Here is a 25,664-nt window from a genome sequence, read left to right as displayed (position 1 = left end):
TATATACATGGAAGACAATAAGAGGAACAAAGATAAGGATGACAAGTACTAGTAAAAATATGGTGGAGATTAATCCAACTACAGACATACCTTGTTTTGTGCTCTGCAGACACTGTACTGTTTACAAATTGAAGGTTTGTGGCAATCCTGTGGCAAGTCTTTTGGTGCCATTTTTCCAGCAGCATTTTTTTCTCTATGTTTCTGTGTCACATTTTGGTAATTCTTGTAATATTTCAAACTTTAAAATTATTATAATTTTTATGGTGATGTGTGATCAATGATTGACTTACTGAAACCTCAGATGATAGCATTTTTTAACAATAAAGTATTTTAGGGGCGCCTGGGTGGCTCAGTCGGTTAAGCGTCCGACTTCAGCTCAGGTCATGATCTCATGGCTAGTGAGTTCGAGCCCCGCGTCGGGCTCTGTGCTGACAGCTCAGAGCCTAGAGCCTGTTTCAGATTCTGTGTCTCCCTCTCTCTCTCTCTGACCCTCCCCTGTTCATGCTCTGTCTCTCTTTGTCTCAAAAGTAAATAAACGTTAAAAAAAAAAATTAGAAAAAAAAACACAATAAAGTATTTTAAAATTAAGGTATGTACATTTTTTAAAGACATGATGCTATTACACACTTAATAGACTGCAGTATAGTAGTGTAAACATGGCTTTTATATGCACTGGGAAACCAAAAATTCCACTTGTATTTATTATGATATATGCTTCATTGCAGTGGTCTGGAACTGAGCCCACAATGTCCCTGAGGTATGCCTGTATTGTATGATATTTAAATATCTGCGGTCTAAGTGCAACAGTCAAAGACAGAGATTGTCAGAGTGGACAGAAAAGTAAGACCCCACTACGTGTTGTCTATAAGAAACCCACTTTAAATATAAAACACATGTAGATAAAAATAGAGATGTATGATCCTTTCAATGGGTGCAGAAAAAAGCATTTGACAAAATACAGCATCCTTTCAAAAACGCTCAAGAAAGTAGGGATAGAAGGAACATACCTTAACATCATAAAAGCCATGTGTGAGAGGCCCACAGCTGATATCATTCTCAGTGGGGAAAAACTGAGAGCTTTCCCCCTAAGATCAGGAACACGACAGTGATGTCCACTCTCACCACTGTTCTTCAACGTAGTACTGGAAGTCCTATCCTCAGCAATCAGACAACAAAAAGAAGTAAAAAGCATCCAAATTGGCAAGGAAGAAGTCAAGCTCTAACTCTTCACAGATGAAATGCTACTCTACATGGAAAACTGGAAAGACTCCAACAAAAAACTGCTAGAACTGATCCATGAATTCAGCAAAGTCGCAGGATAGAAATCAATGTACAGAAATCAGTTGCATTTCTATACACCAATAATGAAACAGCAGAGAGAGAGATATTAAGCAATCAACCCCATTTACAACTGCACCAAAAACCATAAGATACCTATGCATATACCTAACTAAAGAGGTAAAAGATCTGTACACTGAAAACTATAGAAAGCTTATGAAAAATTGAAGACATAAAGAAATGGAAAAACAATCCATGCTCATGGATTGGAAGAACAAATATTGTTTAAAATGTCGATACTACCCAAAGCAAACTACACATTCGATGCAATCCCAATCAAAATAACACCAGCTTTTGTCACAGAGCTAGAACAAACCATCCTAAAATTGGTGTGGACCCAGAAAAGACCCTGAATAGCTAAAGTAATGTTGAAAAAGAAAACCAAAGCTGGAGGCATCACAATTCCAGACTTGAAGATGTATTACAAAACTGTAATCATCAAGACAGTATGGTATTGACACAAAACCAGACACATAGATCAATGGAATAGGATAGAGAACCCAGAAATAGACCCACATATATATGGCCAACTAATCTTTGACAAAGTAGGAAAGTATCCAATGGAAAAAAGACAGTCTCTTTAGCAAATGGTGCTGGGAAAACTGGATAGCGATATTCAGAGGAGTGAACCTGGACCACTTTCTTACACCATACACACACATAAGTTCAAAATGGATGAAAGACCTAAATGTGAGACAGGAAACCCATCAAAATCCTACAGGAGAAAACAGGCAGCAACCCATTGACCTCAGCCACAGCAACTTCTTGACACGTCTCCTGAGACAAAGGAAGTAAAAGCAAAAATGAACTACTGGGACCTCATCAAAGTAAAAGCTTCTGCACACCAAAGGAAACAATCAGCAAAACTAAAAGGCAACCAATGGAATGGGAGGAGATATTTGGAAATGACAAATCAGATAAAGGGTTAGTATCCAAAATCTATAAAGAACTTGCCAAACAACACCCGAAGAACTAATAATCCAGTGAAGAAATGGGCAGAAGACATGAATAGACAGTTTTCCAAAGAAGACATCCAGATGGCTAACAGACACATGAAAAGATGCTCAACATCACTCATCATCAGGGAAATACAAATCAGAACCACAATGAGATACCACCTCACACCTGTCAGAATGCCTAAAATTAACCACTCAGGCAACAACAGATGTTGGCGAGGATGCGGAGAAAGAGGAACTCTTGTGCACTGCTGATGGGAATGCAAACCGGTGCAGCCACTCTGGAAACAGTATGGAGGTTCCTCAAAAAATTAAAAATAGAACTACCCTATGAGCCAGCAAGTGTACTGCTAGGTATTTATCCAAAGGATAAAAAATGTTCTTTCAAAGGAATACATGCACCCCATAGTTTATAGCAGCATTATCAACAATAGCCAAATTATGGAAAGAGCCCTAATGTCCATTGACTGATGAATGGATAAAGAAAAATGTGGTATACATACACAATGGAATACTACTGGATGATGAAAAAAAATGAAATCTTGCCATTTGCAACAATGTGGATGGAATTAGAGGGTATTATGCTAAATGAAATAAGTCAGAGAAAGACAGATATCATATGATGTCACTCATGTGGAATTTGAGAAACTCAACAGATGAACATAGGGAAAGGGAAGGAAAAAGAAGATAAAAACAGAGGGAGGCAAACCATAAGAGACTCTTAAATACAGAGAATAAACTGAGGGCTGCTGGAGGGGAGGTGGGTAGGGAGATGGGTTAAATGGGTGGTGGGCATTAAGGAGGGCACTTTTTGGGATGAGCACTGGATGCTTATGGAAGAGATGAATCACTGGGTTCTACTCCTGAAGCTAAGGCCACACTGTATGTTAACTAACTTGAATTCAAATTAAAAAAAAAAAGTGAGAGATGGAGAGAAGTATTCCATGCTAACACTAATCAAAGGCAGTGGGAGTACCTATATTAATTTCACACAGTTTATACTTCAGAGCAAAGAAAGTTATCAAAGATTAAGAGGGGCATTACATAATGATAAAAGGGTCAATTCTCCAAGAAGATGTAGCAATCCTTAACGTGTATGTGCCTAACATATAGTCAGAATACATGAAGCAAAAACTGATAGAACTGCAAGGAGAAGTTGAATACACATTATTCTCAAGGTTACATGGAACGTTCTCTAAGACAGCCCATATTCTGGGCCATAAAACACATGGTGACAAATTTAAAAGAATAGATATCATACAATATCTGCTCTCAGAACACAGTGGAATTAAACTAGAAATCATAACAGACAGCTAGAAAATCCCCAACTACTTGGAGTTTAAGCAACACACTTCTAAATAATATGGGGGCCAAAGAAGAAATCTCAAGAGAAACTAAAAAATACCCTGAACTCAGTGAAAATGAAAACAAAACATCAGAATTTGTGGGACATAGCAAAAGCAGCGCTTGAGGGAAATTTACAGTTTCAAATGCATATATTAAAACAAATCTTGGGTGCCTGCGTGGCTCAGTTGGTTAAGCCTCTGACTTCAGCTCAGGTCATGATCTCATGATTCATGGGTTAGAGCCCCGCATCGAGCTCTTTGCTGACAGCTCAGAGCCTGGAGCCCGCTTTGGATTCTGTGTCTCCCTCTCTCTCTGCCTCTCCCCCGCTCATTCTCTCTCTCTCTCTCTCTCTCTCTCTCTCTCTCTCTCTCTCTCTCTCTCTCTCTCTCTCTCAAAATAAACATTAAAATTAAAACAAAAACTTAAAAAAAACCCAGAAGATCTAAAATCAGTAATCTAAGCTCCCACCTTTGGAAACTAGAAAAAGAAGAGCAAATCAAAAGAAGAGGAATACTATTAGAGTAGAAATCAGTGAAACCAAAGATAGGAAATAAAGTGAAAATCTGACTCTTTGAAAGATTAGTAAAATCTGTAAGCCTCTAACCAGACTAAGGAAAAAAGAAGACACAAATTACTAATACCAGAAATTAAAAGGGACATCACTACCGATGCCATGGATATAGCTTGGCTAGGAATAAGGAATCTTAAAATTGCTAGAGAAAGGTAAAATTATGCTCATATAGATAAAATTAAAATGAACATATGTTTTATTTGACTCATACATAGGGAACCAGGCAGATGTTATAATCAATTCAAATGAAGTCAAAAGGCTCAAGTTTACATGGCAAAAGGAATTGTTGCAAATCCAGGCAAACTGATTTTCCTACAGAGGGAAGAGAAGTGCATGGGAGCTACCAGACAAAACAGCTTCCATGTCTGCCTGTCACCCACAGTTTGCAGAAAGCTGCACAACATCTCAGAGACAAGGAAGGCTAGAATCTGATAACTGGAAGGATGTGCTGGACAGACACCATGCAGTGTTTTGCTGTCACTGTTTTTCTTCTGAAGAGTTAAATCAGTACACCAAAATCATTAACTTGAGCTCATATGAATTGATGAGCCCGTATAACTCAGGATATAGAAATTAGGGAACTTTACCAAGAAAATGACACAGGAGATCCCAGCTCTGTTTCTGTCACAGCTTTGCTCCTGCTTCATCACTGGATAGATATCCTATGACCAGCCATTTTCACTCACACAAGGAGAACCCGGCCTGGAAGGGTATGCTGCTTCCCCGTGAGCCTGTGGCTCTGGGAAGTGACCTATCATTGTCCTGGACTCTGGCTTGGGGGCCAGAGGCCAAACTGAACCTGGAGTCCTGGCCAGGGCTCTTCAGCACCTGCGGCCCCAGCCTGTGGCCTTCCTTGGTGGAGACTGGTATACCTTGCTGGCTCTTCTGCATCAGGAGCACTGGGGCTGCCTGTTCACCAATCCCTTCCTTCCTCTTCACAGACCTTTTAGAGAAATACTTGGAAAAAGATGACTTGTGGGAGGTATGAGGGAAATGGGTCATCAGTGAGCCAGACAAGATGAGGGCACTTGTATGTAAGTAAAGCCCCGTGTGGACCATGCAGTCAAGGGTATGGAAGAGCAGAGTATCTGTTGGGGTTCCGTCTCTCCTGGGACAGAAGTTACCAGGGCAAAATTTTCGTTGACATAGTTGGGTGGGAATAGCGAAACACTGTACTGAGTTTTCAATAAGCACATCTGTGTGGTTGGCAGACCACCCTTTATTCTAAGATTGTGCACCCTGCTTCTTTTGGATTGCAATAGCCTTTCTCAGGAAGTATTGGTGGGAACAGACTTGATCAAGTAAGGTACCTGCGGGGAAATGTGATGTATCCTCTCCATCCTCCTTTTTCATTCTTCTGTTTGGTGAAATAACAAAATCCCTGTGATTTTATCATGGGATGAGAAAGAACTGGGGTAGGCCCAGTGGGGTTTTTGGTCCCTGACTCTTGCTTTGGTTGTGTTAGGTAGATGTTGACACTGGACGCAGTGAGGAAGAAAAATAGCCCTGGAGTCCCCCAAAGGAGCGAGCTGGGACCTGGATATGTCATTCTAGTGTGATGGCTCTGTGTGCTGAGTTTCCGGCAGGATTAGCAGTTACGTTGAACACCCTTATCAAGACTGTTGTGTCTCAGGACTGTTGCATATCTGTTTTCACTTCTGGGTGACTATGAAGTGGACAATTTGGGTGAAACACAACTTACTAATCTCAGAAATGAAAGAGGGACATCGCTATAGATTCCATGGATATAGTCAACAACAAGTGACTTTATGATGTTTGAGTAGATTTTTTTTTTCAAAAAAACTTTTGTTGTTGTAAACTACATTTAACCATTTTTAAGTGCACAGTTCAGTGGTATTAAGTAACATTCACATTGTTATTCAAACATCCCCACCATCCACCTCCGGAACACTTTCATCTTCTCCAATTGAAACTCTGTCCCATCAGTGATAACTCCCCATTCTCCCCTCTCTCCAGTCCCTGACAACCACCATTCTGCTTCTGTCTCTTGTGGTTTGACTACTAATACCTCATGTAAGTGGAATCCTACAGTATTTGTCTCTTTGATGACTGGCTTATTTCACTTAGCATAATGCCCTTAAGGTTTATCCGTGTTGTAGCAGGTGTCAGAATTTCCATCCCGTTTTTTTTTTTTTTTTTTAACCTTAAGTCCTGTGACAATTGTTTACTATAAAGGTGAACCCTGATCCTCATGATGGGCTTATTGGTAAACTTTCTGGTAGTGAGCATGGGCACCAGGACGGCCAAACTTTGTGGATTCACAGCCCCGGGGATCGGCCACCAGCAGGGTCTGGTTGTACTGGATGAGGATGTCTTTAATCTCCTTCTTGGAAGCCTCATGCATGTATTTCTGGTAATAGGCCACCAGGGCTTTGGAGAGGGACTGGTGGATTTTTTTCTTTTGGTTCAATGAAAGACATTTATTTCATGAAATACATAGAAACCTTTGCTCTCTGAAACCAGGAAATATGTTATTCTAGCCTCTGAGGTGTCTGAGTCATTTAGGGTTTACTTCCTTGAGCATTGACATTTTAAAATTGGCATTTCTACAGTGGACCCTTTCTGCCTTTATTAAATACAGCCTAAATTAATTTCTTTTGGATAACTTAAGGGCATATTATGATCCTCCGTATGTTAAAAGCTGCTCTAAGGCCTGTGGCATGTGCCTCTTTATCCCCATACCAGGTGGCCTCGATGCTGTGCTTTGAATGCTTACATTTCCTTTTTATGCTGTTTTGTGGCTATTCTTTCAAGGTGCTGTCACATAGATCTGTCTATAAATTACCTATTACAAGTATTTTTTTTCTTTAGTAACTTTCTGTTTCTAATTTGTTGTGGTATAGGAAATCAAAGCCAAATAATAAGAATTGTACATAAAATAAGAGAAGACATCAGGGCCTAAGAAATTCTTTTATGAGTAAATAAAATGTGCAAGTTTCAGCATGTTGACTTTGTGCTTTGCAGAGGTCCTTTTTCTGTGTGGTTCTTACTGTCTTCTGAGTTGACTAAGTGATGTTGCTACTAAACATAAGTCAGTGGTGAGCATGTTAATAAACAATTTTATTTTCAGATAAATCCAGCCATGTTCATTTTTATCTTCTAATATTCCAAGTCCCATGCTAGTGCTGTCCTGTTCATCAAAACACACCTTATTATTTAGGGTAGGCTGAACTGACAGAACATATAGATCCCCAGTGTAATCTCCAACTTAGTAGAAGTTCTTTCTGTCCTGCAAGAGTCCAGGCAGATGGCCCAGCTGGGTGGCAGTGCTGTTGTTCAGTCATGTAGAACCCGGGCTGATGGTGGCTCGGCCAGCTTCAGCAGGTAGCTTCCTGCTGAATGCAGTGACCACAGTGTACCTTTGAGAGGCCCCCTGCTCAACATGAATGCCTGATTCTCACCATCACATTTGTGTCTGCAACTCTGTGGTATGATAAGAGTTTGGGAAGACTCTTACGGAAGACTCTGGAGCCCTGTGGTTATAACTGATTTTAAGAGGGAAGTGAATTACGTTTATTTGGCTTAGTCTCAGCCTCTCCACTCCATGGAGCTCTTCTTCTGACTAACCAAAGTTGTTTTAAACTCAAGGAAGAGAACGTGTCTTATTTTTGACTACAAACTTAACAGTACGTGTGAAAAGCAATCCTGAGTGGCTCCTATCAAGGGAATTACACCCAGTGTGTGTGCTGTATTTTAAGAAATCATGGTAACTGACAACGGTTTCGGAGAACAAGTGAATAGTACTCGTCAATGTCCCAGGTCAAAAACTCTTCTTCTAGGTCTACACTCTGCAGAAATGGTGGTAAAGAAGACATTTATAAGAATATTTGTTGTAACATTATTTGTAATACTGGAAACCAGGAACATTAAATGACTATTAATGGGAAATAGATAAATAGGATATTTATATAGTATTTAAAACAAAGTCATTTATTCACCAAATATTTACTGAATGCTTATTTTATGCCAGGTGCTTGTGTAGCTATTGGGATTATGACTGTGAATAACACAGATAAACCCCTCTCTTCAAGGTGTCTCTAATCTTGTGAAGACACAGGTCCTCAATAGCATACCTTAAGTAGATTGCATGGTGGATGGTGATAAGGGCTAAGAAGAGACAGTAAAGCAGAGAAGGGGGATGCTAAGGGTTAGGCGTGGGGGTAGGACACGAAAGTTCAGACTGGGTGGCCAGAAGAAAAGACCTGAGATGAGGGATCTAGCTTTGCTGAGGAAGAGCTTTTTGGGCCATGAAACAAGGAAGGCAAAGGTCACGAGGCTGGAGGCTGGGGGCTGGGGGCAGGAGGAGCATGGAGCCCACTTGGGACAAGTGGATAATCTGTGTCAAAATGGCCTGAGCTGTGTAGGAAAAGTTGTAGGGTGGTGTATGCAGTAACACACCATTCCTGCTAATTTGGCAACCTCTAGAGTAGGAGTTCTTAATCTAAATAAAATAATATACACATGATTGTAACAGAAGTCAATTATATTGAAATAATTGTAAAATTTAATGGATTAGTGTTATAAGAAGTGCTTTGTTATCCGAGCATTAAGCAGCAAGGCAATACCTAGGCAAGTTAAAGCCTTGTCCTTTAAAGATCTGTCCGTGTGAAGGGTGTCATTGTTTAGTCCGAGTGGGGCTTTGAAGCTGTGGGGTGGCCTTTGACACAGCTGCTTCCGTGCGTCCATCAACACAGTTGTAGGGAGTCACTAGACAATCCACGTGAGAGCGTGGGACCTGCCATTTGGAGTCTGAATGATTAACGACCAGGCACAGAGCTGCCTAGGGGTTGCTTGGCCCTGTCACCTGAGCCCTTGTGGACAATCTGGCACCGATGTTGTAATTTCAAAGCAGTGTGAGTGTAAATGACATTTTGAGTTATTTCTGACAACTGTAACATGATAGAAAAATCCGAATTTTCTTGGTGATGAAGTCACAGGTACTACTAATATGGTGGTACTCTTGCCTACATTTGTGGTTGGCAGAAATGATGAGTTTTGGCCAGAAGTTAGTGAAGCTAAATGTGAGTTTTTTTCTGTCCAAATTCAGGGACACCCTGATATCGGCCTGTGGATGCCAGGTTAAGAATTTTCCTCCAGGGGGGCCTGGGTGGCTCAGTCGGTTAAACATCTGGCTTAGGCTCAGGTCATGATCTTACGGTTTGTGGGTTTGAGCCCCACGTCGGGCTCTGTGCTGACAGCTCAACGGCCTGGAATCTGCTTCAGACTCTGTGTCTCCCTTGCTGTCTACCCCTCCCCTACTTGTGCTCTGTCTGTCTGTGTGTCTCTCTCTCAAAAATAAATAAAAACAACAAGACAAAACAAAAAAGAATCTTCCTCTAAAGCAATATATTGTTCAAAGCCATACACACACACACACACACACACACACACACATACACACACACACACACACACACACAGATTTACAAATGGATTGGGATAACACACGCCAAATTAATGATTGTGATTTTCTGGCGTGTCTTATACTCAGGATGGCATATAATATCCCAGAATATGTTATAAACATAATTATGGTATTCATAGTAGAAAACCAAGTCCTAAACCTCTTAACATCCAGCAGAATTTGTAGGCCAGAGAGCTATTCGGTCCAGTTCTTGGTCACTGGATGCATTTCCCTTGGTGGTCCTAATTACCGATAGAAAAACTGAGCTATTGTGACAAAGGGGATGTCCCCATTCGGCCAGTGTGATTACATGGGCTCAAATCCCAGCTTCTCTGTTTACTGCTTATAATGCCTTGGGCCAATTATTTCACATACCTGTGCCTTAGTTTCCTCACCTATAAAATTAGGATTGAAACAACTTTGCCCTTGTATAGCAGCAGTACTCACCTTGTAGGGTTGATGGGAGGATCTAGTGAGAGCAGACCAGGATATTCTAGCGGAGTGGCTAGCTTACGGTCAGCGCTTATAAGGGCTGCTGGTATTAGGGCCGTCACCATAACCACTTCCAACGTTTGGGAAATGTTGGTTTAATATTATTTTCATTTCACAACATGATTTAATTGTAAATGTGTTTACGGCAAATTATTTTAAATGTTTGTGTACTTTTAAAAAAAGGCTTTGTTACACCATTTTTCTTCTTAATAGCAGTAATGATTAAACAGGATTCCTGGAGTGGGGCAGACCCACACATCTCACTGGTTGTGGCATGTTGGACAAGTTATGTGACCCGTTTGCTTTGGTCCCTTATCTGAGAAAAGCGAATAGTAGTAGTGTTTTCATCATAGGACGAGGGATGATTCAATGAGTCAATATATTTATGACGCTTCTAGAAAGGTGCCCAGCACATAATAAATACTCAGTAAACTAACTTCCTCCTCCTCCTCTTAGACCTTGGCAGTTTCATCCTTCCTCTGACCCGTACTCTGTAGTCAGCATCTCCAGCTTTTTCCTTTAGTGTCTGCTGTGTGCGGTATACTGCTCGTAGAGTGCTGGGCACCTGGAGGTCCATTTATTTATTCCTTTGATCATTTTTTGAATGCTGGAGATACACTGAGAGTGAGGCCACTAACCTAGAACCTGCCATTGAGATTTAATGAAGATGTTTTCAAGACGCAAAAGGTATGGAGAGGAAGGAGTCCCTGCATCTCCCTAGGAAGGCGGGGCAAGCTGTGTGGGGGTGGTTCTGCCTGAGCTGAGTAGAGATTTGCCTACAGTAATAAGCCCAGAGTGACAGTCCAGGATGGAACCTGCTTTTGCTTCTTTGGGACCTTTGTAGACAGTGTGGCTCGGGGATGGTGTGCCTGTGGAATGATGGTAGGCAGGGCTGTGCTCTATTCTGCTTCATCTCTCGACTCAGGAGGGGGCTGTTACTTGCATTTTAGGAAAGTAACCGTGGAAGGCAGTATGGAGGAGGGTCTGGAAGGGAAGACCAGAGGTAGGAAGGCCAGTCAGAAGAAGAGGCTAATGATCTTTTAATAGCGTGGGCAAGGAGAGTAGGGGACAGGAGAGCCTCTGAAGGCAGCGCTGGCCACCTGACCCTCCACTGTGTGCCTGGTGCCCGGACAGTGCCCCGCACACGGGACTTCAGCTGCAAATGCTTTCTGAATAAATGGGTGGGGCACTTCAGAGAGAGTTAGTGCTGCAGTTTCCAGCTCCATTCACCTGGTAGACGGTAGGCAGCCCACTCGAGGCATAGTGTGTGGAAAGAGGGTTGAATTCGAGGGGAAGATAAATGGAGTCTGATTTGAACATGTTGACCTTGAGGTGTTCTGGGAGCTCTGTGTAGTCTACAGTCGCGATACAAGTCTGGAGTCCCGATCCCAGTTGAAATGGGGTGGTGGAGGGATGGTAAGAGGAGGAGCAAAAAGGCCACGGAAGAAGCCCCTGCGTGTCCAACCAGTATCTGTTTGGCAGACTGCCGTCGAATCCGCGTCTCTAGCCAGGCCTTCTCTCCTGAGCTCACCCATGCCGCTGTCCTCCAGGTGGCTTTCTCTCAGTTCTCTGCTCACGGTGGTCAAGGCCGAGCTCGTCACTTCCCGGAACATGGCTTTCCCTATTCTTTCCAATCACACTCACCAAAACTGTGATATTTTCTCTTGGATGAAATTTGGTAAAATTTCAGCTCCTCAGAATGCTTGAAATTGAAGGTTCTGATTTCTCTGAGGCTTTATTTTTAATGTTTATTTTTGAGAGACAGACAGACAGAGAGAGAGCAGGGGAGGGGCAGAGAGAGAGGGAGACACAATCCGAAGCAGGCTCCAGGCTCCAGGCTCCGAGCTGTCAGCACAGAGCGAACTCACAAACCACGAGATCATGACCTGAGCCCAAGTAGGATGCTTAACCAACTGAGTCACCCAGGCGTTCCAAATTTTTTTTTAAGGCGCTTATTTAAAAAGATCTTTCTAAAATATTATCTTATTAGATTTTTATTTTACTTATCTATTAAAACTTTTCTTCTATTTGAGTATAGTTGACACACAACGTTACCTTAGTTTCAGATGTACAAACAACATAGAGACTCTTACCTCTCTATGCTCCGCTTACCGCAAGTGTGCCTGCCATCTGCTAAAAACACGACCTGAGAGCTTTTCCCACCAGTCTTGTCTCTCTAGGGGACACTCTTCGTCCAGATCTTCCAGAGACTCACTCCCTCACATCCTTCACGCCTCTGCCTAAGCTTGACCCTCTTGAGAGGGCTTCTCTGATCTCACCTTCACCTTGCTTGATTTTGTTTCATACCACTTAGCACTGTGTGATTGGCTGATATTTTAATCACTTATCATTAACTGCTTTTTGGTTGTTTTTTCTAAAACCTCCCGCACTAGAATGGAAGGGTGAGATTGTATTTCCTGTACTTTGCAGGTGTTTGATTCATACTAGGTATGCAGCCATGTATGATATGTTACGTCCGGTTTACAAATTTGGAAGCCGAGGCTCAGCAGAGTTACTTATAGAAGGTCAAGGTCACACAGTTTCTAAAAGATAGAGCCAGTGAATAATTGTATCACTTGGGATTTTTATACTTTGTCAAGCTGGCTTCTAGATAAGACCAATTGTTTTAAGACTGTATTTTCACTCGCGATGGGTACCAAACTACTCAAACAGATATTGGATATTTCTGATCATTAAAAAAATACTTTTTTCCCCCAATTTAGGAGGATATGGCAAAAAAAGAGGTCGTAGTAAAAAATGGAAGGAAATGCTGAAGCTGCCCCCTGTCAGCCAGTGCAGCGAGCTTAGATGTTCCATTGGTGAGTAAATAGTGCCAGTCTGGGGCCCACGTCGGGCACTGTACCATTCGCTAGGTGTTATTCTTTTAAGAAGTAATATGTGCACATTGTTCTATATAGGACAGAAGAGTAATATAGTAAAATTTCCTCTCCCCATGACCCAACTAATCATCTCTCTAGAAGTGAACACAATGTTTTCAAGGTTCATCCATGTGGTAGCATGAATCAGTACTTAATTCCTTTTCTTGGCAAGTAACATTTCACCATATGGTTATATCACTTCTTGTTTATCCATTCATCAGTTGATAGAGGACTTGCTTCCTTTTTTTTTTTTCGTCTATTATGAATAATGCTGCTAGAAACATTGATGTACAAGTGTTTGTGTTCGTGGTAGAGTACACATAAAAATTACCATTTTAGCCATTTTTAAGGGATCCAGTTTCATTTTCTTGCATTGGATATCCAGTTGTTCCAGAACCATTCATTGAATGACTATTGAATTGTCTTAGTACCTTTATCAAAATCAACTGACTGTGAAGGTGAATGTTTATTTCTGGGCACTTGTAAGGATACACATGTTTGCATTTAGGGCCCACTCAGATAATCAGCACAGTCATCCATCTCAAGATCCTTGACTTAATCATATTTGCAAAGGCTCTCTCTCTTTTTTTTTTTTTTTTCCTTCAAATAAGGTTGTATTTGTAGGGATGAGGACCTGATACCTTGGGAAGGCTGTTATTCAGCCTATTACAGATGGTAACTCTAAGCTTAACTTTTTCTTAACCTTTTGAGGAACTGGCAAACTGTTTCCCAAAGGCAGCTGCACATTTTACATTCCCACCAGCAACATACGAGAGTCCCAGTTTCTCCACATCTTTGCCAACGCTCATTTTCATTACAGTTAGCCTAGCCGGTGTGATTTGCATTTCACTAAGGACGAATGATGTCGAGCATCTTTTTATGTGATTATTGGCCATGCTTCTTTGGGTCAACTGATACTTGATCCATAGCGTTAATAGTAATTTTTCTCTGCATGTAGCCCCAAGTGATTAATACAAAGATTGATTCCATTATTTGACACATGCATTATAATTAAGATATTATAAGCTTTACTTTGGGGTTATTTATGCTATTGAATATATTCATAGGATCATAGAAATATATTCATGTATATTTGCACATAAATTACCTCTGTATACTTCTGATTCTTTGGGGGTAGTTTTTCGTACATAGAATGAAGTAAATGACATTAAATATCCCATTAGTTAACCTTCCCCCCCGCCACTTCATGCTCTTTTTTAAAAATTAATTTTTATTTTTATTTTATATTTATTATTTATATTTTATATTTAAAATTAATTTTTATTTTCATTTTTTTAAAATTAATTTTATTTTTATTGAGATATAATTTACATATAACATTGTATGAGCCTAAGGTGTACCACTCCATTAGTTAACTTTTAAATGTCAGCATTTATTTGCTTCTATGTACCAAGCACTGGGAATGGTGCCACCAATAACAGTGGCTAAGAAGCAGACATGACTTCTGACCTCTTGGCAGAGATAGTTATGAAATAAATCATTGCAGAAATAAGCATAGTTACAAACTGCAGTAAGCCCTCTGAAGGAAAAGTTCTCACCTGCTGGGTAAGTACAAGGGCCCCAAAGTGAGACGGAACATGGCAATTCCCAGGGACATCGGAAAGGCCAGTCGTACTGGAGCAGAGAGGTGGAGAAGGAAAGTGGCACTGGATGAGAGGAGAGGAGGGAGGCAGGGCTTGTAGGCCTGGTAAAGGCATCCATCTCATTAGAAAGGTGGCGTTCTCAGAGTTCCAGCGGAGGGCTGACGTAAGTAGACGCACGTCTCTGGAGGGCGTCTCGGGCTTCAGGGTGAGGCATGTAATTGACAGGGTAGATAGAGAGGCAGGAAGGCCATGGGAGAGACTGTCGCCCTGTGTGAGCAAGAAATGATGGCAGCTTGGCATGGGATGGAGGGGACCAATTGGATGGCCATGAGAGATGTTTAGGAAGTAGAATCAGTTGGATTTACATGTGGAGGTAGGAAGGATAGAGGTATTAAGGGTGGCTTCCACGTCTGGTCCACCCACTGAGATCGGGTCCGTGGTGTGAGCAGCTCTGTTTGGACGGAAGGGGCACATTCATGTTTAGAGATCGGAAGAGTTTGGGTCTGGGGGAGATCTGTGTCTCAATGGCGTTTAGCAGTCATGACTGGGAGTGGATAAGCTCTCCCTAGAGACAGGAAGAGGAGAAGGGGCCCTTGACCAGGTTCAGAGGACCTCACATCCTGGTGTGGCTCGGGCAAAGCAGACCAAGGAGGAACAGCCAGGGGGGTCTGTGCGCAGTCTGGGGAGCGGACGGGTCCAGAGAACCGGGGGCCAGGGTGGCCCCAGGTTGGTGGGCATGTCAGCGGAGAGGTCAAGCGGCCACTGGATTTATCCCAAGGTCAAGGTCTCTGTTTCACCCACAGTTTTGTTAAGTGAATGAATGAAGGAATGGGTGAATTGGTGACGTTAGTGCAGTTGCTTCAGGGAAGATGTACAAGCCGACTTTCTCACTGAATAAAACGATACTTCCAGTCAGATACCCTCTACTTTGTATGCAGCTCTTCGTTTATTTTATTAGTTTACGTGTGTGTTTGATTTAGTGCAGTAGTAGGCACATGCTGGGTCTTTCTAATGTTTAGCCTTTGGTTGTTCTAAATTGGTGGCTTGTAGAGAATCCATGAGCTATAAAACTTAGAGTTAGTGTTTTTACTGAAGGAGGATCACTTTGAAATAAGCAAGAGAGCTTTTGGTAAGTGGCTCATCCTTGCCTCAGAATTTGGTGCACTTAGAAACCCCAGTGTCTCATGTGGCTGGCTCCCCTCCCTACGCTGCCCAAGGGAGAGTGCCTCTCGGGGAGCGGACTTTGACTCTGGTGCCCTGAGGGCTCCGACCTGGAAGTCTCCGGTGCTGGCCCTCCCTGTCCCTGTCTACCATGGCAGGGCTCTTCCCCTCTCTGTGGCCTGAACTCCCTGTGGGGCGTCTGCTCACCCATGGCCGGGACAGTAGATGGTTCACTGTGCAGCCTCTGAGGGGTCAAAAGAAGAAGCTGGATCTTCCGGTTCCTGCAGGACCAGGGCTTCTGACGGGAAGACGGAAAGAGGGTGGCTGCTGCTTCTGACACATATTTCGTGGCACATCTCTGTGGTTTATGGTGTTTGATTTTAGTAACATGTGAAATCTAATGCATGGAAAAGTGAAATCATCAATAGAATTGTGAGCCAGATAAGGTAAAAGGAAATAGATTTACAGTTTTTGTGATTATTTAAATGCCAGGCTTGTTTTCGACTGGTTTAGAGAAACTTTTTTTTTTTTTTTTAATTCCCTGATTGTATTACTTCCCATGGGTTTTGTGATGTTGCTGTCATTTCTCTAGGGTTCTGCTGTTAATGTCATCAGTGTGAAAGTATTGAATTACTGCAGGATGGAGAAAATTGTGTGATGAAATATTTTGAAATAGAAAAAGGACTTTATTGACTAAATAGTCACCTATGTTCCCACCACCCAAATACAAGGGGAAGACTAGAATTAAGGTCTTTTGGAGCCATGCATCGTTTTTGCTAATGTACCTGAGCCAATCTAAGACGATTGGACTGCGTACAATTAGACCTTTTCCCGTGAGGTGCCCACATCAGTGCTGTCCAGTCTGAACGTCCCTGCTGCCTCCTCACCACGCTGCAGGACCGGCCTGTCCCCAGAATCAAACTCCCATTGATGGACAGCCCGTTCAGCCAGGTGTGTGTGCGGAGTCCCCCCAGTCCCTGCCCTTACCCAGCGCTGTGGGCAGAGGGCGGCAGCGCCATTTTCCACACGGGAGGGAGGCGCGTGTCACGTGACCCGGCCTTGTCCTAGACCTCCTCATGCTCTTTGATTTTGCCCCGCTTCCTTCCAGAAACATCCAAGGGGCTCCTACCCTGTGTTTATGTTTTTAAAGATCTTTCAGCAAATGTGGCTTGCATCATGTGATCATTTCCTCAGAGATTTTATAGTTAGGATAGAAATTTATACAGTATCTGAGCCTCAGGATCTTATGTTCTTCCTGCTGAACCTGAATTAAGACTTGTAGAGCCATTTAGGTAGCTTCCTTTACAAGTAAGGACTCCTATCTAACAGAGTTCCGGATGAAATTAAGGGTAATCAAGAAATGAATTTGGAAAGTTTGAATGGAATCCATCTCTAATCAAGTATTTTTAGCGTCTAAGGATGATGTAAATATAAAATGCAAAACAATCTGAACTATGTACCCACAGTTATGCCCTCACGGCCGTAAACTTCAGATGTTTGGCTTTACCAGATAAACCAGATTAAGCTGGAGTGTAACGTTGTCTTCCCTGCCAGGCTGTTCCCTCCTGACCCGCTGCGGTGGCTTCCTCCTCACTGTGTCGCTCTCCTCCCCACATCTGGGCTCTGGAGCAGTTCTGTTTAAAACAAAACAAAACTTTTTTTTTTTTTAAGTTTATTTATTTTGAGAGAGAGAGAGAGAGTGAGCCCGTGTGCACATGAGCGGGGGAGGGGTTAGAGGGAGAGAGAGCAGGGAAGGGTCAGAGAGTGAGGGAGAGACAGAATCCTAAGCAGTCTCCACAAAGCCCCACTTGGGTCTCGATCCCACAAACCTTGAGAGCATGACCTGAGCTGAGGTCAAGAACCGGAGGCTTAACTGACTGAGCTCCCCGGGTGTCCTTACGGAGCAGTGCTTAAACCCGGGATGTCCCACAGGGGTCTCCCACCGCACATGTTGAACTCTGGCCATCGGCTTTGCAGCGCCTTCCTCTGCAAAACTGTTGTTTGTTGAAACAAGCGATTATACACTGGCAACCAAAATATCTACATCCCTGCGTACCCTTTTCTATATGCAAATTCAGCGATCCAAAGTCGGATTTAGATTCCACTAATTACTTGGCATTAACAAACCTGTTAATTGAGGAATTTGTTATGGCTTGCTTATTTTTCACAAATTTTATTTAATTCTTCAGCTTTAGGGCCACTTTAAGAGTACCTGAGGGGCGCCTGGGTGGCTCAGTCGGTTAAGTGTCTGACTTTGGCTCAGGTCATGATCTCACACTCCGTGAGTTCGAGCCCCACATCGGGCTCTGTGCTGACAGCTCAGAGCCTGGAGCCCGTTTCAGATTCTGTGTCTCCTTCTCTCTCTGCCCCTCCCCTGTTCATGCTCTGTCTCTCTCTGTCTCAAAAATAACGTTTAAAAACGTTTAAAAAAAAAAAGTTTAAATGTTTAAAAAAAAAAAAAAAAGAGTACCTGAACATAACGTTCATTTCAGGTTCAGAGCAACTGATTTTCTCAATTTTTAAATTAGCCTATTTTGAACATAACTTTTTTGTGTTTGTTTGTTTGTTTGTTTGTTTGTTTTAAGTAGGCTTTGTGCCCAGAGTGGAGCCCATTGTGGGACTTGAACTCACGACCATGAAATCAAGAACTGAGCTGAGATCAAGAATTGGACACTTAACCAACTGAGTCACCCTGGCACTCCCATCATTTTTGTTTTATATCCCTCTAGATACTTTGACTAAATATTAGTGCTTTGTTCTCAAAACAGTATCAGTGTTTGGGGTAAGGTTAAGGTATATAACATATTATCCCCTGAAAAGAAAAAAAAAACAGTTGAAAAACAAGTAAGCAGAGGGGCACCTGCATGGTTCAGTTGGTTCAGTGTCTGACTCTTGATTTCAGCTGAGGTCATGATCTCATGGTTGTGAGATCGAGCCCAGAGTAAGAGTCTGCACTGGGCATGGAGCCTGCTTAAGATTCTCTCTCTCTCCCTCTAACCGCGCCCCCCCCCCACTTACGCACGTACTCACTCTCTCTCTCTAAAATAAAATAAAATCTCAGTGTGTGTCTTTAAAAAAAAATAATTAAGAATATATAATGTTTGTAACTTGTAAAAGTGTAAAATGGTAGCAAAATGGCAAAGAATTTTAAAAAATGTAATTTAGTACATCCTGTCATGTATTTCACCACATACAATTTGTCCCAAACACACTGGGGGGTAGGCCTGTACAAGGACGGGGCCAGGTCTCTTTCTTGCCCCCTTTTTCCTTCACTGTGATCTTGACTGCTCAGTTCCCCAGGGAATACTGCTCCCCTACATAAATCCTTTTGCAGGGGAGCAGGGACATTTCCAGTTTGCTTCACACACTTTTATCAATTCTTCCAGCTACCTTTTGCTCTGTGGAGGGATTATAAATATTCATGATAACCCAGTCTAGACTAGTAAACAAACCAGTAGTTAAAAAAAAATACTGCAAATACTATTATTGATTTTATTTTATCAGGTGAAAATGGCAGGCTCAGAAAATCACTTTCTGAATTGTAATGAATATATTTGTTCATTTCTTATCCCCTTTCTCCACCCAGAAAAGGATTATAACAGCCTTTGTGACAAGCAGCCAATAGGAAGACTTCTCTTCAGGCAATTCTGTGATACAAGACATGATCTAAAGATGTACATCAAATTCCTAGACGTAGTGGTGAGCAATTTATCTCAGTGTTGAATCACCCAGTCTTGTGCTTTTGAAAATTAAGAGACTCGATCTAAAAACTTAGATCTCTCTAAGTTAAGTAGACCTTGGCAATGATGGTAAGAGGGGATAAACTAGCTTCTTGGTGTCATGTTACCTTGGTGTGGAAGTCCCTATATAATATTCCCTCTTGTCTGCAGTTTTGCCTTCCGGGTTTCAGTTGTCTGGGGCCAGCTGGAGTCTGGAAGCAGGTGACCCTCCTTCTAACGTACGGTCAGTGCAGGCACACTTGGAGATATTGCGGGTCAGGTCCAGTTCCAGACCATGTCAGTGAAGCGAATGTTGCAGACTTTGAGTCCGGAGTTCTCTCTTGTCCAGCAAGAGAGTGGATGCAGAATTAAACACGAGAGAGGCTAATGTTGGAGAGGAGACAAGAGCCCAGAGTAAGGGTCCTTGCTCCGTATTTACTAGGATCAGAAGGCTTACAAACGTGATGCACGTGCAGAAAGAGACAGTAAAACAGTGATCATTAACTCGCGTGTGAGAGGAAGGGGGTTTCAAAGGTGTGCAGTGTTAGGGCTTAGGGTCAACGCAAATCCAAGTCCTGGCACCGAGCAGACGGCTATTTACTGCAGGCACCAGGCACCGTGTCTGTTTATCTTAAATTATCTAGGGGCAGTGTCAGAGCGTGCTACCTCAGGGTTGACAAGGCATTTTTCTTGCTAATTAGCTCTGGACATTTCCATCCTGCTGTGGGGCTTTCCACTTCCACCTGTTCTCCGACGCTTTCGTCCTGTGGAAGCGGCTTTCCGCTCCTTGCTTTGTTCTACACTGGGGGCGCTTTTGCCCTGTGGTGGCTTTCCGCCCTAAGTCCTGTTAACCCATTGGTGCAAACTCAGGGAATTCTTAAACTTATTCCCTACAAGTGAATATCGCAATGAAGTGGATCAAATGAGCTTTTCTGTTTCCCGCTGCATATAAAAGTTATGTCTAGGGGCACCTGGGTGGCTCAGTCGGTTAAGTGTCCTGACTTTGGCTCAGGTCATGATCTTATGGTTGGTGGGTTCAAGCCCCGCATCGGGTTTTCTGCTGTCACCACAGAGCCTGGAGCCAGCTTCAGATCCTCTGTCACTCTCTCTCAAAAAAATAAATAAACGTTAAAAAAAAGTTATGTCTACACTATACTGTAGTCTATCAACTGTACAATAACATTATTCTAAAAAAACAATGTATATACCTTAATTAAAAAATACTCTGCTGCTAAAAATGCTAACTGTCATCTGACCGTCATCAAGCTGTCATCTTTTGCTGGTGGAGGGTCTTGCTTTGGTGTCCATGGCTGCTGACTGACCATGGTGGGGGTCGCTGACTTGGGGTGTCTGTGGCTGTGTCTTACAATAAGACAAAACACAAGTTTGCCACATTGATTGGCTCTTCTTTTGCTTGAACACTTAGAAGCCATTGTAGTGTTATTAATTGGCCTGATTTCAATACTGCTGTGTCCCAGGAAAGAGAGGGAGAGAGAGGGGATGACCAGTCCGTGGAGCAGTAAGAACACGCACCACATTTACCAAGCCTCATATGAGTGCAGTTCATGTCGCCCCCAAACAGTTACAAGTGACATCAAAGAGCACTGATCGCAGATCACCATAACAGACATGATAATGATGAAGAAGTTTGAAATATAGCAAACGTTTCCACATATGACACAGAGACATGACATGAGCAAGTGATGTGGGAAAAATGACACCAATAGACTTGCTGGTTGCAGGGTTGTTACAAACCTTCAGTTTGTAAAACAAAACAAAACAAAACAAAAAAACCCAAAAACCAAACAAAAAAACACAACACATTATTTGTGAAGTGCAATAAAGCAAAGCACAATAGAATGGAGTACACCTGAATTCTTTCAGAAAAACATGTGAGACTCTTACCTATTCTCCCTGGAGCTCCTGCAGCCCTTTCCTTCCTGGCACCTTTACTCGAATAAGACAGGGCTTTGAAAGGAGGTAATTTTTTTTTTCCAGCTAGAACTTGGTGTGGTGGGGCACGCCTACCCTTGTCCAGGAGTAGAGTGTGGATATGTCTTCGTGCATTGGCTTATATTTGCCAAGCTGCTATATTTTAGGAATTTAAGGACCTATGATTCTTCTTTATTTCAAAATGGCTAAGCTGCTTTGCTAAAGCTGGTTCAGGTTTGGACCTCCTGGCGGTGTGACGAGACTGGGGAGCGCCAGTTGACTGGCGTGACAGGTTCTGCTCTGGTCTGGTTTTGGTGCCAGCTGTGTGGGGCGATGATAACACCTGATGAGGCCGTGTGTGGGGCACTTGCTCCTGGAACCTCCCTTGTGGGAGGCGGTTACAGGTCCTTGGAGCTTCTGGAGTGCAGACATGGCGTCTGATCTCTCTGCCTCCTGGCGCCTGGCATGGCTGTTCCCTCTCTTCTCTGCTCCGTGTTTGTTGACTGAATTAAGGGCCTCTGTGTCAGTCAGTGTTCAGTGAGAGAAACAGAGCCAAGAGGAGATATTTATTAAGAGATTTATTGCGAGGAATTGGCTTACATGACTGTGAGGTCTGGTCAGGAGAGTCTGAAATCTGTAGGGCAGGAGGGAACCCTCCAAGAGGAGAGAAGCTGCTGTCCTCAGGTAGAACTCCTCTGAGGAAGCCTCAGCTCTGGCCTTAACGTACCTTTCAGCTGACTGAATCAGTCCCGCCCAGATTATCTAAAATAATATCCTTGGGGCGCCTGGGTGGCGCAGTCGGTTAAGCGTCCGACTTCAGCCAGGTCACGATCTCGCGGTCCGTGAGTTCGAGCCCCGCGTCAGGCTCTGGGCTGATGGCTCGGAGCCTGGAGCCTGTTTCCGATTCTGTGTCTCCCTCTGTCTCTGCCCCTCCCCCGTTCATGCTCTGTCTCTCTCTGTCCCAAAAATAAATAAAAAACGTTGAAAAAAAATTTTTTTTAATAATATCCTTTACTTGAAGTCACTGGTAAAGAGTTTAATCACATCTGCAAAGCCCAGCTCAGCAATGACTAGATTCGTGTTGGAATGACTGGACACTGCTGCCTGCCAGGCTGATGTGTCAAAAGATGGTCACAAAATCACAGGGCTTTCTCTCCCACTCATTACGTGCCATCTAGCATCCAGAATGTAAGTTGAAGGTTCTTTAAGTAAACAGTGTCTAGTTCCCAGTCAAGGTGAGTAGTGCCCTTGAGCACAGAACGTGAAGCTGGCTCTGGCTGGCCGTCAGCCCGATGGCTGTGGCTCCTGTGTTGGGGAGGATGCGGCAGCAAGTGTGAGGTTCAGTCGACGCACTTCCTTTGGTCTTTGTTTCCTCACCAACCTCTTTGGCCCCATCTGGCTAGTTTCACTGCTCTTCTGAGGCCCCAACTTGCAGAGCCCGGTGGCTGCACGGAGGCCTCCTCATGCCTGAGTCTCCAGGTCTGTTGACATTGTCGAGTACCTTCTTCTTGAAATTCTTATCCAGGCTTTAATGATTTCTCCTCTGGTTTTCTCTCTTCTCTTTCTTCCTTGACTATCTTTTGTAGGTGCTTAGATATCGATCAGGTTCTGCCTTGACCTTTCCTCTGTTTTCTGGCCTGTGTGGTAGTGTCCTCCCTTAAGGTCCCTCATCTGACACCTGTGAAGGGATGTGACTTCTCTGGGAGCTCTGCACTCAGGTTCTCCTGAAGTGCCTCTTGGGCATTTCTAAAATGCTATTGCCTAGAACAACCCAAGCTGTTTATTTGATTCTATTTTACTTGGCCACATGTAAGGGCTGAAAGTGTAATATGACAGAGCATTACTGGACGTGTTGCTCTACTGCATTATTCACTCTTTAAAGAAAACTGTTATCTCCCCTCGTTGCCATTCGTTTCCCAAAGAAGAGCTGCAGATCCTTGATCGATATCAAATCGGTTAGAGCTACTCTGTGGTTCATAGGGTCCTAAGTGAATTGTGTATGTCAGAGAATTTGAAACATTGTGAAGCCGGCAAAGCTTAACTACCATTTTTCTTTGTTCTCCTCTCTACCATCAGGCAGAATATGAAGTGGCTGATGACGAAGACCGCAGAAGTTACGGACTGTCCATCTTAGACACGTTCTTCAGTGCTGCTGAGGTGCGTTTTCTTCTTTACATGCGCAGAGTTGTAAATACTTACTGAAATAATTAGAGTACATAACCATTTTTTCTTGGTTGGGTAAGATATGGCAAGTATGTTAAAAATTTTAATTTCTTATAAATATTCCTCGTATGCATTTTCTTTTGAGTCAGTGAGGAAATTAACAAATCTCTTGGAAAGTTGATTCAGCGAGTTTAAAAGTTTCTGTATCCTCAAACAGAATACAGAATTAGAGAATTTCATGTGTCTGTCTTGGACTGAAAATAATATTTTTCTCCTAAAAGCTTTAATGAGTCTTAGTTTCTATGATTTTTGACTTGGTAGATTCTTACAGTTTAGTATACCGCTCTAAGCCACGTACATGTAACAAGTAAGAGTCCTCTGAGTTGGGTACATTATTATGTGTATTTTCATATGAGAAGACTGAAGATCAGAGTGGTTGAGTGACTTACCCAAGGTCACACAGCTGGGAAGTGCCAGGGCCAGGCATCAAACGTGTAGAGACTGGGGTTGGAGAACAGTGTAGTGAGATTGAGTCCAAACTACTCAGTTGTCGAGCCTGGCTAACTGAGGTTGGTGGAGCCATCAAGCGGGGGGAGCTCGCCGGTACTCGGGGGGAAGGCCAGTGGACTAGCAGGTGGGTACAGAGACATACACACAATCGGCAGAGGCAGGGGTGTGGTTCGGACCGGATGGGTTTTGACTCCAAAGCTTGTGTTTGTCTTAGCCTCCAGCCTCAGTACCATGGCTCCTAGATCATTCTTTTCCAACACGGCTGCTACAGCATCCATGTACTTAAAGATACCCCCAAGTCACTGATTGGGAGGAATTGATGGGAAGTTGCATTTAGCTAGTTTATTTTTTATTTTTGAACTTAAATCACTGGATAGGATTATTTTTTTGACAACAGGAATAAACCTTTTTTTTTTTTACATTAAAATAATTTTGACATTGAAATTATCGTATAACTGTATTCACAATGATTATAGAATGAATCATTGAAACGTTGGTTTAATTTTCCCCCTGAGTGTTATCCTTAATCTCCATCATCTACTTCTCCCACCATCCCACCGGCCCTCTGGTGACCATCAGTTTGTTTTCTATCATTAAGAGTCTCCTGTGGCTTGCTGTTCATCTCTTTTGTTTCTTAAATTCCACATATGAGTAAAATCATATGGTATTTGTCTTTCTCTGATGAAGTTCACTTAGCATTATATTCTCTAGCTCTATCCATGTCGTTGCAAGTAAGATGTCGTTCGTTTTTCATGGCTGAGTAATATTCCATTGTATACACCATATGCCACATCTTCTTTATCCATTCATCAGTCGATGGACACTCGGGTGCCTCCGTAGTTTGGCTATTGTAGATAATGATGCTGTAAACACAGAGGTGCATGTATCCCTTTGAATTAGTGTTCTTGTATTCTTGTGTTCTTTGGGTAAATACCCAGTAGTGCAATTACTGGATTGTAGGATAGTTCTTTAACTACCTACCTATTAATTTTTAACTTTTGGGGGAACCTTCATATCGTTTTCCAGAGTGACTGCACCAGTTTCCATTTGCACCAACAGTGCAAAAGGGTTCCCCCTTCTCTGCATCCTCGCCAACATCTGTTGTTTCCTGAGTGGTTAATTTTAAGCATTTTGACAGGTGTGAGGTGGCATCTCACTGCGGTTTTGATTTGTATTTCCCTGATGATGAGTGATGTTGAGCATCTTTTCATGTGTCTGTTGGCCATCTGGATGTCTTCTTTGGAAAAGTAGTTCATTTTTGCTTTTACTTCCTTTGCCTCTGGAGATGTGTCAAGTAAGAAGTTGCCACGGCCAGGGTCAAAGAGGTTGCTGCCTGTTTTCTCCCGTAGGATTTTGATGGATTTCTTGTCTCACATTTAGGTCTTTCATCCGTTTTGAGTTTATTTTTGTGTCTGGTGTAAGAAAGTGGTCCAGGTTTGTTCTTCTGTGTGTCATTGTCCAGTTTTCCCAACACCATTTGCTGAAGAGACTTTTTTCCATTGGCTGCTCTTTCTTGTTTTGTCAAAGATTAATTGGTCATATATGTGGGCCCATTTCTGGGTTCTCT

The 25,664-nt window shown here is 42.7% G+C and overlaps 1 protein-coding gene across 6 annotated transcripts in view; it reads left to right on the top strand.

Annotated features, from left to right (window-relative positions):
* Positions 1–25,664, top strand: part of GRK4 (G protein-coupled receptor kinase 4) — a 96,287-nt gene that overhangs the window by 15,999 nt on the left and 54,624 nt on the right. For 5 of the 6 annotated variants that reach the window (XM_058719651.1, XM_058719654.1, XM_058719649.1 and 2 more), the window contains exons 2-4: positions 12,853–12,948; positions 19,360–19,472; positions 23,501–23,581. In XM_058719651.1, the coding sequence (XP_058575634.1) occupies positions 12,853–12,948; positions 19,360–19,472; positions 23,501–23,581 (290 nt within the window). The remainder of the gene's footprint in view (positions 1–12,852; positions 12,949–19,359; positions 19,473–23,500; positions 23,582–25,664) is intronic. The other variant, XM_058719653.1, reaches the window with a different exon arrangement.

The sequence above is a fragment of the Neofelis nebulosa genome, chromosome 3 (assembly GCF_028018385.1).
Source record: "Neofelis nebulosa isolate mNeoNeb1 chromosome 3, mNeoNeb1.pri, whole genome shotgun sequence".
NCBI lineage: Eukaryota > Metazoa > Chordata > Mammalia > Carnivora > Felidae > Neofelis > Neofelis nebulosa.
This window is presented reverse-complemented; position numbering and strand designations above follow the sequence as displayed.